Genomic DNA, 17,835 nt, shown 5'->3' with positions numbered 1-17,835 from the left:
AGCTGTTTAAAATATTGCCAGCTAACAATTTGTCAAATTGCATAAGGCACAATAGCATTAAGTGAAATTATCTGCCAAGCTTTATGCATACAAATGCAGGGTTTCGGGGGTTTTTGCCTCGCATATAACGTTATACATCTGTATTTAACTCATCGCACAAAGCACATGGGGCTTCCTTAGAGTGCCTTCCAAGGAACTTGCTAACAAGTGAAGTGTAAGATACAGCTGAACACAAGTGCTGGTTTGTGCATATCCATTATGGTGGGTTGTGACTGAGCACAACTGTGTCTTTCCTGTTTGGTTGTAGTCTGACTCTTGACTTCTGGGGACTTTTTTCTTGTCTTCAGCTCTAAATTTGAGTGGTATTAAAGGTGAAAAAGGAGGGTGGGTTGGATGGGGCTCTAGTGGGTGGCAGCCCTGCCCACCACAGGGGTTGAAGCTGAATGACCTTTGAGGTCCCTTCCAACTTCAGCCACTGTATGAAATAGCATGACTGCCTTTATTAGGGTAGAAGGGGTTGTTAGGAAAGGTTCATCATATAACCCTGGTTGAAAGTCTGAATATTGAGAACTTTATAGTACACTGAATGTACACAGATTTGTTTGAAGAAATGATAATATGGCAAGATTGATAGAGCATTGAACAGACCTGCAAAATATGTTGCTTACTTTCCCTCGCCGCTTCTAATTTAGATTTCCTGATAGGAGTAGTAATAGTCCTGAAACTTTGTAAACTGTGTATTTGCAGGAAGAGAATGAATAAACTTTCTTACCTGTTAAAAATAAATATGGCCTCTGGCGATAATTGCAGTAGAAAATATAAACTCTAAATGTCTTTGCCAAAAAAACACAACAAAAAAAAACCTGAGCAAATTGTGTTGGTTTTGTGTTTGTTTTTTTAATATCAGAAGTTCAAACAACTTCAACTTCCTGCTTGGCCTGCAGCAGAAGAATAGTAACTTTGTGCAGAAAATCTTGTGCTTGACTTCCCACTGGTAAAATTAAATACATTCTTGCTTTAGTTTATTGATTTAGTATAAGTAAAATAGTGACTTACAATTTGAGAAATGCTATTTTTATTACCGTAGTGTGAAGCAGCATAGATGCAAAATTGTATTATATTTTACAGAGCTGGAGGTCTGTAATGTGCTTGTCAGGATGTTACTTGGTTAAATTACTTTCACTGTTAGAGCAAGAGATTTTGAAGTGTGTGTTTGGAAACTAAATAAATGTAATAAGATCCCTTATCAATTAAACAACGAGTTTTATTGTTCTTAAAAATGAGAGTGTTGTTTTCATGTCACCAGGGATTTTACCTGACAGCCATGACTTTTCAGATATTAGAGAGAGTGGCTTGGCAACTGTACATGAGTAGCTGTGCACTGACATAAGCTTGCTGACAGCTTTAAGTCCCAGTGAGAGGAAGAAGCTAAGCTAGCTTGTAGGGCAGAGGAGTAAGACTAAAGCAGTGCACAAGATGACGAAGACTATACCTTCATCTTAGAGCAGGGAGAGGAATCTTCCTCTTGCTCCCAAGGTGCCCCAGTGCAGAAGAAATAAGGCTCTGGGGATGGAAGAAGAGGCCATGGATAAAGGCCACAACCTAGAAAGGGACAATCGTGTGAAGTTGTTCTTTACAATCACCGGTGTTAGAAATGGTGCTACCAAAACAAAGGTGTAAAGTGTTTAGTAACTGAGGGCTCCTTGGTGAAATGCACTGAAACACCTATTTGCCACCTGGACAATCTTTCTGAAGAGGTTTTGTGTCTGTTAGGAAAATATTCTGGTGCCTTGTGAAGTCAGAGGACTACTGCCCAACCTCTTTCAGTTGGTTTGCACGAAGCTGCAATGAGGAGAATATGAAAATATTTTCAAGGAATTTAAAATCTTCTTTGATATTTTGAAGGGTTTGGGAACGCAGGTGGTATTTTCCTTTATCTTCTTGCTTGGAGAGTGGGATACAGGAAGGAGGAGGAAAACAGACCAGTTGAAGGGTGGCCTGTATGGATAATGGTACTCTCAACTTTCAGTTCTGTAATCTCAGACCTACCTTTGAGAGACTGAGCATCAGTCATGCAACTGACCAGCTGGAGAAGTGGTTTTGTGGGCAGCAAGCTGGCTGGAAAGCAACACAGTGAGCTTTAAGTAACCCATTGCACTGAAGTTTGAACCTTCCTGCCAGTTTTCATTGCATTTTGTTGCCGTGTGACAAATGGCAGCAAGGGAGCAGTCTGACAAAATGCTGAGATGATAGTGCAGATGGAGCAATGGTGTCACTGAATTCCTCCATACAGAAAGAATTGCACCCACTGGCATTCATTAAGGCATGCTGAACATCTACGAAGACCAAACAGTGGATGTGAGCACAGAGAGGCAGTGGGTGGTGCATTTCTGCAGTGACGATAGCAATGCGAAAGACAAGCCATGTTGCAGATAGCTGTGCACTGCTGTCACACCACAAAATGGGAATTGTTAACTAATGGTGGTAACTTTAAAAAAAAAAAAAAGTCTTTTGTTGGTAAGAATATGTTGTATCACTGTTGCTCTGCACTTCCTTCTCTTGTTGCTTCTGTGGAAGTAAATAGGAAGCATTACTCCTGGGGTGACCAGTGTAGAAGTCCATGGGGCCTGATGGAACTAGATGACCATAGAGTCACAACCCCGCTGCCTTGAACACCTCCAGGAATGGGGCAACCACAGCCTTTCTGGGCAGCTGGTGTCAGCGCCTCATCACCTTCTGAGTAAAGGGTTTCCTCCTAGCGTTTAATCTACATTTCCCCTTCTTTATTTTAAAACCTTTCCACCTTGTTATAACATTATCAGACTGTGCAAAAAGTCAGTCACCTTCCTGTTTATAAGCTTCCTTCAAATGCCGGAAGGCCATTCTGAGGTCTTCCCCAGAACCTTCAGGCTGAACAAGCCTAGTTCACTCAACCTCTCTACATAGGAGAGGTGCTCCAGCCCTCTGTTTGTCTTTGTGGCTTCCTCTGGGTCTGCTCCAACAGCTCCACATTATTCTTGTGTTGAGATTCCAGACCTGGATGCAGAACTGCAGGTGAGGCCTCATGAGAGCAGAGCAGAGGGGGACAATAGCCTCACTTATCCTACTGGCCACCAATCTTCTGATGCAGCCCAGGATGCTGTTGGCCTTCAGGGCTGCAAGTACACACTGCTGGCTCACATTAAGTTTTTTATCTGCCAGGACCACTAACAGGGCTACTCTCAAGGTGTGCTCCCAGCCTGTATACATGTATGGGTCTACCCCAACCCGATTGTAAAACCTAGCAATTTGCTTTCTTAAATCTCATCAGGTTCACATTGGGCCCACCTTTTGAGTTTATTCCTTCTGCCTTATCATTTGCGTCTCTCAGCTCAGTGTCATCAGCAAACTTGCTGAGGATGCACTCAGTCCCATCAACTATATCATCATAAAGGTGTTAAAGAGTACTGGTCCAAAGGCAGACCCTGGGGGATGCTGCTCATCACCAGCCTCCACCTGGTCATAGAGCCATTGATCAGAACCCTCTGGCTGCAACCTTTCAAGATCTTCAGAAGCCGCCTGGATGTGACCCTGGGCACAGTGCTGTGGGTGTCCCTGCAAAGGCAAGAGTTGGAGTAGATGAACCCAGCAGTCCCTTTCAATCCAAACCATCATGTCATTCTGTGTAAATGTAGATACTTCAGTTACTGGAGGGGTTCTGTGATACAGCGTCTTGAGGTCTAGGTGACCTGTGTTGGTACCATAATGATCCTGTAGTAGAAAATGCATAGTTTAATTCAGCTGTTTTACACCTTTTCAGTGTTTGTGTCATAATTGTTATGAGTGCGTTGCTGTAATTGCCATGTACAACAAGTAGTGTGCTTCCTCAGAGTTTTTGCGTGTGTGTGTGTCTTAAAGAATGATTTTGTTCTTGGCATTTAATGCAGAAGTCTATAAAAAGTTACAGAGCTGCTTCTGTTAAAACTAAGTTATGCCAGCATCAGGAAAGCTAGCTTTTCCTAACTGCTGTTAGAAGGGTAAAACAGTTCTGCTTTTTTAAATAATGATTCTCAGCCTTACATGTAAAAATACATTATTAAGATGGCAGTAACGCTCATCAACTTCACTTTCCTCACTATTTGGAACAAGTTCAAAGCACCTTTGAGACACTAGTAAAGCTGCCTGTAGAGCTTTGAGCTTGGCTTGCGGAGCCTATCTAGGCTGCAAAGTGCAGCAGTGTACCAGCATAGGCAAGCAGCCCATACAGATGGATAACTGGTACAGCTCTTCTGTTGCAGGTCTGCAGAAAACATCTGGAATTGGTATCCAGCTCACTCAGCCACTAAGTACAGAAATACTTTTTTGTTCTAATCTTATTTTATTTATTTATTTTTAAAGGGTTCCTGAGCTGGATGGCCAGAATCAGTGATGCAGTATTGATTGTGGTCAATGATGCAAGTCCTGTGGGCAGCTGGGCAGTAGGGTGTCCTGGGCAAGTCATCTCTGAGGCCAGTACTGTTCCACATCTGTGAGAGACCTGGTCAGTGGGGTGGAACATACCCTCACTGAGTTTGCAGATAATCCAAAACTGGGCTGAGTGCTGGATGTCTTTAGAGTGTATGATTGCTATTCAAGGGAATAGCAAGAGGGAATAGGCTGGAAGGAAGAGTCCAGTAGAAGCCTATTGACGTTCACTCAGTGTGAATGGGAAGTCTTGCACCTTGGGTAAAGTAAGGTCATGCACAGGTTAGGCATCTACAAACTAGAAAGGAGCTCTGCAGAAAAAACACCTGAAGGTCTTGGAAGAGTAAAACCAGAACGTGAGTCAGAAAGGTGTGCTTGCTGTTAAGAAGCCAAGCACACATTGGGCTGTATTAGCAAGAGTATAGCCAGTGGGCCAGCAGAAGCGTTTCTTCTCTATTCAGTACCTACGAGACAGCCTTTAATGTGCTGTGACCAGTTTTGGCACCCACACAGGAAAGTGTTGCATTAAATGGCCACCAAGATACTTAGCAGACTGGAGCACATCTTACACAAGGAGAAGCTGAGAGAGCTGGATTTGTTCACCCTTAGAAAGCTAAGGAGGTAATGCTGCTGACTGCTGTCGTCAGCCATCTAATGAGCATGTATAGAGAGCCAGGCTATTAGTGGAAATGATGTGCAGTGAGGAAAAAATAAAAGCCATGAGGCAGTGAATGTGGGGTAGAGAAAGGGAATTCAAATTGGATTTTGAGGAAGTGCAGTGAGTGTCAAAAACTGGAACAGGCCCTTCATAGTGGTGGTTATTCCTCTGCCTTTGGAGGCGCTTAGAATGTGACTAGGCCTTGGCCTCCCTGTGTGATGGTGGCCCTGCTGTGAACATGGGGTTACGCCAGGTAACTCCCAGAGGTCCTTTTAAATACAAGTCACTCTTGTGACTGATGATAAGACCAGTAAGAGGACAGTATCTAGCACAGGAAGTGTCACTGGCTTCTTAAGAGGTGAATTGGTTTGTAAATGAGGAATGAGTCCTGAAATGTGCTGTTCAGGGACAAGATTTTTTGCAACTTTCCATCAGTTTTCAAATGAAGGTGTTTTTTTTTTCCTCCCAACATGCAAGCCATTTGAGTTATGAAACTGGTAGAATTTGCAGCTCTTAATCTTTTAATGCAAACCAGTACCGTCAAATTCTTGTGTACACTGCACTTGCAGACTAATAAGCAATCCTTTGACTGACATCTGGCGCTTTTCCCAGATAGGCTGCCTTTATTTCGAGCCCCATGTTGTGTGGCAAAGTAGAGCTCTTGAAGTACTTCTGTATGCACAGTGGGATGGGTAAAAAGTTCTTTTTCAGAAGGGGTAGTGAAAAGAATTCGCACACACGCAAGGGAGAGTTCAGCTCCTTTTGAGAGCAGTCGCAAGTTCTTTATTGAGATCGTATTGTGGTAGCTGTTACCCATTAATTGTTCTATATCTGTTGTCGTTCATTCATTTCTTGACATATTTTTTTGTGGCTATAGAACCACAAAGGTACCTTTCTGGGTAAACAATTTCAGATAATAGGGCTTTCTATGCAGTTTACTTTCTATTTTAAAAATCACATTATTTGATCCTTCAGTGAAACCTCGAAATCCTGAATAGAACTGTCTTGCTGAATGACTGTTGTGATATGACAACAAATCATTGAGCTGTTAATGACGGGTTGATTTCTAACTGAATGCTTTGCCGTTCTTGAGGTATTTTTCACCACATTTCACAACTCTCTAAATGCTTTATCTGTGGTTTTGATATTTTTGTGTGCACATGTAATGAAATAATAATTACTGATCCATAAAAGCTAGCTCTGAAGCAGTTGAAGAGTGAAGGAGGGAAGGAAGTTTGCTCGGATTTGATGTTCCAGAACTTTGGCTGTAGCTCTTCATTTCCTTAAAACTTTGATTTCTATCAACTGAAGCCAACTTTTGGAAACCTTAGAACTTGTCTTGAAGTCGAATTTTCAATGCATATAGTTGTAAGTGTAATGCTATGGAACAAACACAAGCAAGAAATACGAAATATTAAAGAGATTTCAGTTTTATTTTACGCAGTCTAAGGTTTTCTTTTCGTCAGGAGGCGAATGAAACTGAAATGGAACCCTCCAGAACCAGTTGCTGAAGTGTTGAGAGCGTGCCTCTGTCTGTATGAGCGTGTCAGCCTTTAAATCACCATGCATTTGCATATCTATGTAATACTCCAGAAATAATCCTACTCTATTAACAAGTGTAGTAGCATTCTATAAGGAGTCGTTCTTTAGAAGAACATACTGTAGTGCAGTCAGCATGCCGCTCTTCTCAGTTATTTTCCCCAGTGACTTCAAATTACTGATGTTTTGCAGTGATAGAGGCATATCTCTTGCTCCAGATGCACTATTTAAAGTAAGAAAACTTCTCACTGTGACGTGGTTTTGGTCTCCAGCCAAAGAGGAGACAGAAGCAGCTTATTCTAACTCCTTGATGGGCAAACAACTCCTGGCTTTCTAAAGTGGTGCTTTGCAGAGCACTTCAAAGACGCTTTCTAAGGAGTTTTCAATTAACGTATAGCGAAGTGTGTATTTTATGTGTGTATCGAATCCGCAGCATGCCTTCTTGTGGTGTGGCTTTTGTTATTTATTGTCTGACATGTTATGCTGCGTGTATATATGTTCATATATAATGTTAGAGATTTGAAAAATTGTATTCATATTTTAAAGCTAAATTCTGCTACTTCCATTTCATTTTCATTCAGAAAGTGTAGAACATTTGTCTCTTTCCTAGCTGGTCAGTTTTGGGATGCATAGCCAATCTCTTCAGTGTTGTAGTTGTTCAGTGATAGTACGATCTTCAGTCTCATTTCAAGCAAACAACTGTTTTTTCCTCAAGAGTTTTATACTCTAGGTTTATTTTTTTTTATAGCCTGGAAAATATTTGTACTCAGAAGTGCTATTCTGAGGGGTTGGTTGTTTTTTTCCGTTCTATGTATCAGATTTAACTTGTCCTAAAGTAGTTCCATATTCCACTTCTGCAGTTCACCCTGGAGGCCAAGTTTCTAAGGGGCTATCCCACATTCAACCAGCTCTTGCGTGCCTTGGGTCAGTCTGGTTTATGCCCGTGAGCGCTGCATAAGAAAGAACGTGGCTGTGATGTGCATTTGTGTAACGTGCTTTATACAATGAATCCCATTTTGAAGCTTTTGATCAGCGAGATCCCAACTCCTTAAATGGCTCAGTCCTAGTGGAAGTAATTCCACCTTGAGGAACTCAGCGGGTCAGCTCTGGGTTGTAGCCCAGGCTGCATAACACCTCACTTGTGTTTGATGTTCTGTTTGAACACACTGGAGCGCACCTGTGTGTGTTTGAACACGCCATGCTCTTCTCACGGTGTTGAAATAATGGACACTTAAGTTAAAGTATAACACACTGAATGAAAGTAGAATTAAAGTTGTTGAGTTTTCCATGCTCCGTGGGACAGCAGTTCCTTTTGATTTGGTTTTAGCCTCTGAAGTTCCAGTTAATTGATTTGATTTCAAAGCTTTCGTCCAACTGAAGCAGTCGATTGCTGGTGTCCTTAGCTGCAACAAGAAAGGCCTGAGCCTCGGCATGTGAGGACTGAAATCCTGTTTACTCATCTAGGAGTTTGTGGCATGCTTTCTTCTTCATTGCTCACGGCCCTTGTTCCTATCAGTGTATTCTTTTTAATGCATGTACGTGTAAAGCATGATACAGGAACGTACCAGTAAAGCCCGTTACAATTAAAACTGCAGAGATGCAAGCGACAGCAGTAGGGCTGCGTGTGCAGAGGGTAGAATGAAGGACTGAATGCAGTCGAGTTGAGAAGACACGTTGTCTTCACTAGCACAACTGCAGAGTCAGCTTCAGGAGGAAGTGCAGATACTTTTGCTGATCAATCTTTCTATTGATAAAATTTATATAGAGAGTTTGAACTGAGTGCTGTGTGGGAAGGCTGCGGTTTCATTTAAGTACATGTACCAGTAGCTGTAGCTCACTGGAAATCCTTCTTCCTTCAAATCTTGGCCAAATCTTGGTTGGATACCTGACTGTAGATTTAAATCCTGGTTTAGACCCTCAAATATGAGTCTTTCGAGCTGTTTCTAAAATGCTAATTCATTTACTTCGGGACTGATGTTTTCAATCATAGGAGACCTGAGCTAGTTCAGGTTAACAAATGTTGCCTCCAAGTGAGATTGCCCCATGCAGTGCATATCATTCTCCCATGTAAAGTGAAGGCCTCCAGCTGTGGTTGGTTGTGGCTTAAGTCTCTAGACAAAATCAGTTGTTAATGTGACCTTGTAGCTATACAGATAAAAGCTTGTTCTGTTAAAGCGCTCTCAGTCCTGCAAGTGCGGTTTCGTAATCTCTTCTGTTCTGGAGGAGGATAGAAAGGTTGGTTCCCAGCTTGGAGGAAGACTTTCAGGATGCACCCAGAGAAATTTGCTGTTGCTCTCGTGTTGTGTTATTGCAAATAACAGTGAAGATAAAGAGCAGGGGCAAAAGGAGGGAAGAGAACTCGTAGATCTGCTGTCTGGTCTGCATCATTACAAGGGGCTGCTGACATTTTTATGCAGCTGCTCTGCAGCCCTTGGAAGGAACTTGGAACTTTATATTCTGAAGCGCCACTCCTGGGTTTCCAAGAATTTGTATCTTACACGTAACTTGCATTTTCATGCCATTTTAGTTGAGGGTGACTTCGTAGGGTTGTGGCTTTTTGTATAGACGAAGGTTCTGCGTGGCGTTATCTGCACCCACCAGGGCGTGCTGTCAGCAGATAGCGTGCAACGCACTGCGTCCTCTCGTCTGGCGGTGCCGGTCGGATAGCAACAACTGTGAAGAACAGCTTCTGCTCTGTACCCAGGCCTCAAGCCTGTGTGCTGTGGGGGAAAAGGAGAAAAGAATGCTAGGATTTTGCAGGAAAACAACATTCTCAAAAGCTGTGGTTGTAGAAAAGAGGGCCACGAAAGAGTTTGCTGTATTGATCAGCGCCTGATAGATGATGTTCCAGAAGATGTTAGAAAAAGTGCAATAAACAAACAAGCAGTAAAACCCCACCCGTCAAAATCATCACCTGCTTGTCTATCTCCTGCATGGGGCTCTCAGGGCTGCTGCCCTGCTGCCAGTGCAGGCTGGCTCAGCTGAAAGCCAACTGGCAGCAGTTATATCAGCATAATTGTAACTGCCGTACTTACAGTGCTAAACTTAGGTTCTTGAAGTAGGGGTACAGCTACAGTCGTGTTGATTGTGTGGTGATTTTTAAGTTGCTTAAGTAACCATTGTCGAAATAAAAATATTCTTTTTAATAGGAAGTGTTTGATTTTTTAAAAGGCAAGGAACATGGGTAGTGCATGCAGCTGAAAAGACAAACTTTTGATCATAAAGCTGCAAATAATATTGGGATGCATCGAAGAGCAAAAGTGGGAAGATGTCAGGTGTGATATGTAAAATGGCAGTCAGCTATTTTTCCCTTACTTTGGTAAATTTCCAGCATAACGTCACGTTGTTAACCTGTCTATGTTGTCCATCCTTTCTCTGTCCTTTGGAGAGCAGAACATCACAGCTCTTGTGTGTCTGTAGGGTTTCAGTTAGTTTTTTATCAAGAACTTAAGTGGTTTTGAACATAGACCATATACCAAGTGTTCAAATAGATCCCTGACAGCTCAGCGGAAGTGAGCGGTGTGCTTTGAAGCCTGAATTACTAAGTATTGATTATAACTGTATAGTAGGTGATGAGGATGTGCCTGGTAGGGTACCGAATATCCACCTCTACTGAAGGAGCACGGGGGGAGGTAGGCCTCCAGAGCCAAGCATTCATCTGCAGCCTTAGTAACGCAGATCCTCATCCAGGTGTATGGAAAAACAAGTCAGTGGCAGCAGCAGTCTGCCTGTTTTAGACTTGTGGTCACTCAGACAGGTGACTATAACCACATGTTTTCTTCCAGGCTATGGCTTTTCTATCCTCGGTTCTTTTTATTGTTAGCGCTCCATGTTGCTGTAAGCCATAACTTCAGCTTTTGATGATGAATTTTAACTTTTTCTCATTCTTTTCCATTCCCTGCTCTGCTCACAGAAGTAAGTAGGTGCTTCTGAGCAGAAAGTTGTCTGTGTGCCAGACGGTTACTGGAACTCATTTTTTTGATCCTACCCTTTTTCAGCAGCTCCTTTAAAACAGCTCTTAAATGTTTGTCTGCCGCATGAAAGTTTTGTAGAGGCAGTGAAGTTGTAACTGGCACTGCAGCCCAAAGGGTCCAAGCTGTTTGTCAATAAGAAGGTAGCAAATGGAATGTGAGGGTATAGTAACTTAGAGTGGTGTCACCGGGGAGCTTTTTCCATCTTACTTAAAATCTGTGGCTCAAAGAAAATTGGAAAATTCCATCTCCGTGCCACAACAGTATGAAGTACACTAACCTCCCCGAATGCTTTGCATCCTGTGCATGTCAGTGAAACTGAAAAACCTGTGGGGCTTTTCCTTGCCAGAGTGTAGAGCTGGAAAGTGTGCTTTGACTTTTTATAGAGAACAGAAAAGAGCAACAACTGACCTTGCTTCAGCAATCCTAGATAAAGTGCATAAAACGCTGCTCAGTATGATGGAGAATGCCTGCCTCCAGTTTAGTTAAAAGGAGACTGGACTTGCCCTTACTGTATAAATTGCATGTGGTAATAGCCTGAGGGTGATATTACTGAGTGCTCATCCATACACCGAGGAGGAGAATGAGTTTGTGAAACCAGGAAAATGCTCAATTTTCTATCTGTAGATAAGATAAATGGAATCTTTCCTATTTAGAAGAGTCTTCAATCAGAAAGTGGTAACACATCTCAAAATGTTTTTGTATGAATCAAAGCGATTCATTTTGTAAATGTTTCTTTGCACTTTAACTTGGCAGTATCTGGTAAAATCGTGGGCATAACTCTTACCTGAGGGATTGCAGCTCAGAGTGCAAGAGAATTCTGAAAGACGTGACAACAAGGCCAGCTCAGCCCTAATCTTTTTAAATTGTACTCACAAAGACCTTTGATTTGTGCATCATTTAAATAAAGAGCTTAATACAAGTATGAGCTTCAGCTATTACAGCCAACATAGTGAGTTGAAATGTTTTCTTCTCCTTCCTCTCCCCCTCACTCTGAATATGGCACAGATATTTCTGTGCATTTAAAGTCAATATTTTGAAACTTCCCAAATCCATCTTCATCCATTTAAATTAAAGTTATGTTGTAAAAGATCATGGATTTAATATGTTGGACGTTTCCCATTTCTAAAGTACATATCCCGTTTCTCTGGCCCTCTCCCACATGTCACATCATCTTTTTATGTTAACTGTCTTAAAATTTCCATGATTAAAAAATATATATATTTTTATGCCAAGTGAGCTGAAAACTTGATCCAAAGTGTACTTTAAAGTAGGTGAAGATAATTAGTTAACCAAAGCATGGTTCACCATAGGAACAGCTCAGGCAGTAGTATATATGCAGTAAATTAACCATGTAATGGTACTTTCATTTTGATACAATAGCTCGACAAAATAGTAACTGCGCATATTTTTCTTCTTTTATTTAATTTTCTTCAAAGGAATTTTCTTGGGTAGAAAAGACTCTCCCTGGAAAGTAGTTTATATTACAAAGTTTGTCACAAAAAAATATTTGGCTGGGTACAGTAGGCTAGAAATTAACTTGGTGATTTGTCTAATAAATGATGGTTTTGATTTGATATGACACTTCTAGTCTCTTACAAGTGGCATAGCTACAGGGAAGAGAATAATCTCTTCCCCTTGTAATGACAAATGTCATATCAAACCAAACCATCTTATTTAAATTACTGCTTCCCTTTTTTGCCATATGAAAAGATTCACGAGACTTCATTAAATAATAGTACAAACCAATTAAAAGTCTGCTTTGGCCAAAATGCCTTGAAGGAATTTTTAGTATCAGACATAGTTAATTCATGTAGGGTATCACTAGAAGAGGCCTGATCCAAATAAAGGACTTTTACTTTTTGCAGTAAGTTTCACAGTCGTGGCCACACTGAACTAGAAGGTGCTTTTCTGATCTCAGGCTGAAACCTTCAATGCAAATGAAGCATGATGATCAGAAGAATCTGCTGTCTTGACGTCTTTTCTTGTGGGGAAGAGGTATATAATATGTGCGGATCATACAGAACTTGGAAGTGCTCATAGTGTTTTTATTCATGTTTTGGCAGAGAGAAGGAGCAAGAAAGGGAAGAACAGTTAATGGAAGACAAGAAAAGGAAGAAGGAGGATAAGAAAAAGAAGGAATCTGCTCAGAAGGTAGGTGTTGATATTTGAGTTTTTCTGTCCAAGTAGAGTATAAATAGTATAGGGGCCGGTAAGATTAATATCTTTATATATATATATACATATATATATCTATACATATATATGTGTGTGTGTGTGTAATTATGTATATTCATATGTATATTAATATTACTTGCTTGTATTTGAGAATAAAACCTGTTGTCTAAGGTACAGTAATGCTTCATTAAAGATTTTCTGCATTATTTGTCTTGAACTTCAGTTTTTAGTAAACTTTGATATTTTTTCTCTTCGGTTTGTCGGGTGAAGAAAAAGTGATTGGTTTTGTGATAAGAAGTATTTAATTAATGTAACTGAGTATGAGCACTCAGACTGTGCATTTCACAGTGTTTGGAGGTATTTGGGGATGGGAACGCTACAAATTCTTAGAAAAGGTTGTATGAAATATTTAATCTGTTGAAGTTGCTTATATTTTTTGCTTCATATCATTTACGTTTTACATTTTCTCTGCCCAATAACACTTCTGTTAAAGTGGAGATTCTTGAAGAATCGCTGAAAATTGTTTATGCTCAACAGATGAGTTTGAACACTTTGAGTTTGTTCAAAAATACTCTCTTTTGTTTAAAATGTAATAGATCATTCCAGGGATTAACCTGAAGTGTGAACTTAATATCTCTTGCAACTTTGTTTGCGCTTTTTACTGAAGTTCTCTCCATCTTGTTTTGGGTATCCCGGTCCACCACAGCTGTAAGCATCCTTGAGTGGAATCAGCAAAGGGTCTCAGAGGTCATGAAGGGACTCAGGTACCTGACCAATGAGGGGAGGCAGAGTGAGCATGAATTGCTCAACCTGGGGAAGAGTAGGCACAGGGAAGCGCATGTAGATATTTGGTGGGAGGGAATAGAGAAGATGCAGCCAGGCCCTTCTCAGTGGTGCACAAGATAGAATGTGAGGAGGGAAACACAAATTGAAATACAAGAAATTCTACTTAATCACAGGGGGATATTTTTGTGTGAATGGTCAACCACTAGAACAGGTTTGCTGGAGAAGTTGTGGTTCTCTGGAGATGCTCAGAAACAAGTTGGACGTGGCCCCAAGCAACTTGGGTTTGATAATTTGCTTTGAGCTGGGAGACACGCAGGTTGAGGGAGAACCACTACAGGCTGTCACATCTCCAGGGGCTGTGCTTCCCAGCCTCAACAGTAATGTGAAATTGAAAGCAGAGTGCTTTACTCTCAGTCCTTGTTTTTCAGTTACTTCACATTCTAGGCATTACTCTTTTCCTGTTAGGTTACGTAGCTTCGTGTTAAGAACAGCTGATATTGATTCTGTGGTGCCTGCTAAATTTTAGCTCATTGGAGCTTTTGTTTAATTCTGGCTTTTTTTCCCATCAGTTTAAGTGTATTGTTTTAAAATTGGTGCAGATAAACCTGGTGTATTTCTGTTGTCCTTATTCTGGTGTCGTGATGATGCATCCCCAGTAATACTGCAGAAAATCAGTAGCTACAGAATAAGGTTTCTTCAGCAACTGTCTTTTTTCCTTCAGTGTTGCTGCTGTTTTATTTTCAAGCATGAAATAAAAATAGATGGTGTGTTTTCAGCTGCGTAGGAACCAGGAGGTGCAGAGGCTTGTGAGTAAAGGGTAGTGATTTGAGGATTATATGCTAATACTCCACACAACAAAAACTTGGAAAGGTTGTACTGATAGTGTTGATAATAGTGCTGAGAGTGTTTACAGAGGAATCAGTACTTAGAATACAAAGGAGATTTGCCAGCTTTCCTGTGTGGTCCCTCATCTACCAAGTTATTTGCTGTGATTGCATGTTAAGATATTTTGCCAAAATCTGGGAAAATGTAAACAGCGAAAATAAGTTAATCTCCAGGAGACCAAGTGTAAGAGTAATACTTGAAGACACCTGGGAATATAGGCAGAACATAAATGTGTGTGTCCATTCTTAGTGATTGTGGTGGTGGTCACCAGCAGTGATTTGGGGGGGTACCCCTTTCAGATAGGGTTTATATAACATGAAACAGCCGTTTCTGTCTGGATCTTCAGAAACTGAACAAAATAAAAAGATGAGAATCACCGAAAGTTATGCAAGCAGATTCATAGACTGAATTCCTGTGGTTTGTGTCCCAGGGGCTGTTTGGTAGCTTGTCAGGAGGCTGAGATTGGCCCCGTCCTGCCAGCGCTCACAGGTTTCCCACAGAGAGATGACGGCTGTAAGTCTGAGACACGCAGTCACTTTCTCAGCTTCTGTATTCTGGATCTGAAAAATGACAAAACCAGATAGCTTTGACTAGTATGGATGTAACACAGGCAAAAGGATTTTTTTAATCTAAGACGGCTGTGGTTATAATGTAGGATTTTCTGAACATCCGGTGAAGTGGTGTCCTTCCAAGTAGACAAGTTACTTACAGGACGTGTTTACTCTTACTGTAGGAAACCAATCAGCATTACAGCACTGGTTTCATGAATTCTTTTCTTCTATTTCACCTTCCTTTAGTAATGAAGCATAATAGTCACTTAAGTGCTTAACAGAATTTCAACTGCTCTAGGGGCAGATACGGTTTCACACGCATGGGATGTTTCATAAAAGAAGTGAAAACTGACATCTGGCAGAGTACGGACATGCTTTTGGTCCAGGTGCATTGTTGATATCTTAGAAGAGTTGCATAAATCTGAAGTTAGGATGTTTGAGTTTGGTTTATATTTTAGTGAATACTTCACTTTGCATATTGTGCTCCTCACCTTTGTGAAGTAAATGATGTCACAGCAATTCATATTGTCTTTTTATTCTTTTCCATACAAAAGGGTTCTGGCTTGGTTGGCTTAAACAATAAACTGCTTTTTACTTGTGCTTCCATTATTCTATACTGTCCCCGTGTGCTTTCCAGAATTATGGACTAGCTCAGCAATTTCTTTTTCAGTACAGGTGTCATAGAGCCTGACACATGATGATCTTTAGGGTTTTTCCATTATTGTGTAGTGGAGCTCATGATCGACAGGATCAAAACATGCCACAATTCACATGATTCCAGAGAATACGCTAGTGATATGCTTGTGTCTACAGTAGCTTGAAATCTGCTATGCTGTAAGAATGTAGAAGTACAGCAAAAAAACACATTGAGTGCATTGGCCAACATGATGGCTCACTTCAGTAATCAACTACTTGCATTCAGGAGATGTTGAAGCCTGGTGCTTTATAGGTATTTCTAGTACGTTTTGTAATTGAAACAACAAACTTTCTCCTTGGAGGAGATGCTGTGGGAAAAGTGAAAGGGAAGGTGGCAGAGGAAGATTGGTACTCTCACAAGCAGCAGCCCTGTGGGAATTCTGTTGCTAGCCCCAACAATCTGCTGTAGGTATACTTGCATAGAGGGTAGGTTTTGTTACACTTTAACTACAATATTTAATGTGCACAATCTGAAGAAACTGTAATGGTAAATAGCTTAGGTTGATTTGTGCTTCACAAAGTAGCATTGAGCTTACTTGTGCTTCATAAGTTGGTAAGAGGAAGGGGGTGAATACTAAAACTCAGGAATACCGTAATCTCTGTTTATGCCAGATGATTTTGTGTGAGGCAAAGGTATTCCAGAAACTGTGTTGTTCTTCACAATTTGTATATAAGACATAAGTAGTTCTGATGCTTGCAGTTCATCAGCTGATTATTTTCTTTCAGCATATACCGATCTTGTGCTTATGAATTCAGGATTTAGTGTGACCTGCTGAATGTTTGTTTTGAGGTTCTTACAACTGTATTTACATTCTTGCTCTTACTTTGCAGGTCACAGATCAAAAAACCAAAGGTAGGAGTCTTTATTTAATCCTAAAGAGTATTCGTATTGACTTGAGCCCAAACTTGATTTTGATCAAAGCAATTGGAAAAGGGAGTTACAATTTGAGATGAAGTACTCAAAGTGAGCATTCGGAAGAGCGAAAAGCTAAGAGGAATAAAATGGAGAAACTAAAACTATCCATCTTGTCAGCATCAGAATTCTAGAAGTGGAAGTGGTGGTTGTAGATAAAATAGGCCGCTAAAATATTTAGCCTCACTTTCGAATTTACAGAGTTTTCAGATGAGTAACTGAAAACTGAAACCTGCTATACAAAATGGAATGGAACACAGGGAAAGTACTGCATACGGTGACGTACCGAAACGAGCGTAAAAGGCTTCTTTCTGGAAAATTAACGAAGGGATAACGAAGTCCAAGTACCTAAAAGTCAAAAAGATAAGGCGGAACTGAAGAATGAACATCTTGAATGTTTAGCTTATTTAGCTGATCAAAAAATGATTGTGATGTGTATGTCAGCTTTCTAAAAATTGCATGAGGAAATTGCCATTAAAAAGAAATGGCAGAGAAGAGCTAAGATAGAAGCTTGATTTTACAGCTGACAATACCTTTTTTTGGTTTAGGGGCAAAGAAACCTTTAAAGAGAAGTCAGAAAATGCTCATCAAAACAATATGTGGGGGCACAGCTGTGAGAGAGGGATTCCCTGGTTTTGATCTCTCTTTTGTAAGAGCAGAAGTTTTGCTGATAATGCTCACTTTGGTGGGGAGGAGTTGCTGAGCATGCCTTTCTCATATTAGTCTCCAGCAGAGGCTAGAGCAGATGTATTAAATTTTCCTTGTCTTTGGAATCTGCTCTGTTAGTGAGTTATTGTAGGTGCATGACTAAGGTAATGCCTGGTTTTCTTCTGCAGTATTTCAGAAAGCACAGGGAGAGTGTTAGTAAGGGGACACAAGCCCTCCCCCGTCTTCCCCTCCCCCCCCTTCATTTTGGACAGTATTGCTTTCTTGAGGATTTGTCTGCATTTTCACTTTCCTCTAAGGCACAATAGCCTTTAGAAGCAGCTTGTCCTTGGTTATAGGGGCATCTGGTGACCAGGTGGTAAACTTTTTAGGCAAGCCCAATACAAATGCTGAACTTAGGACTTCTTTTTGAATGAAATATTACTGCCTTATTTCAGAGCAGGTTAGAGCACTCAGACTTGTTAATTCTCAATTGTTGAGGAGAGTCTTTTGCTCTTTGTTCTAGCAATGACCGAAGCAAGCAAAACTTAGAATCTGATTACAGGTCTC

The 17,835-nt window shown here is 40.9% G+C and overlaps 1 protein-coding gene across 12 annotated transcripts in view; it reads left to right on the top strand.

Annotated features, from left to right (window-relative positions):
• The window catches only part of TNRC6B (trinucleotide repeat containing adaptor 6B), a 125,290-nt gene that overhangs the window by 68,144 nt on the left and 39,311 nt on the right, over nucleotides 1-17,835 (top strand). For 11 of the 12 annotated variants that reach the window (XM_072342552.1, XM_072342506.1, XM_072342536.1 and 8 more), the window contains 2 exons: nucleotides 12,678-12,765; nucleotides 16,539-16,560. In XM_072342552.1, coding sequence (XP_072198653.1) covers nucleotides 12,678-12,765; nucleotides 16,539-16,560 — 110 coding nt within the window. The remainder of the gene's footprint in view (nucleotides 1-12,677; nucleotides 12,766-16,538; nucleotides 16,561-17,835) is intronic. The other variant, XM_072342544.1, reaches the window with a different exon arrangement.

Source organism: Excalfactoria chinensis, chromosome 1, assembly GCF_039878825.1.
Source record: "Excalfactoria chinensis isolate bCotChi1 chromosome 1, bCotChi1.hap2, whole genome shotgun sequence".
NCBI lineage: Eukaryota > Metazoa > Chordata > Aves > Galliformes > Phasianidae > Excalfactoria > Excalfactoria chinensis.
Note: the sequence above shows the minus strand (reverse complement) of the source record. Positions and strands in the feature narration are given on the sequence as shown.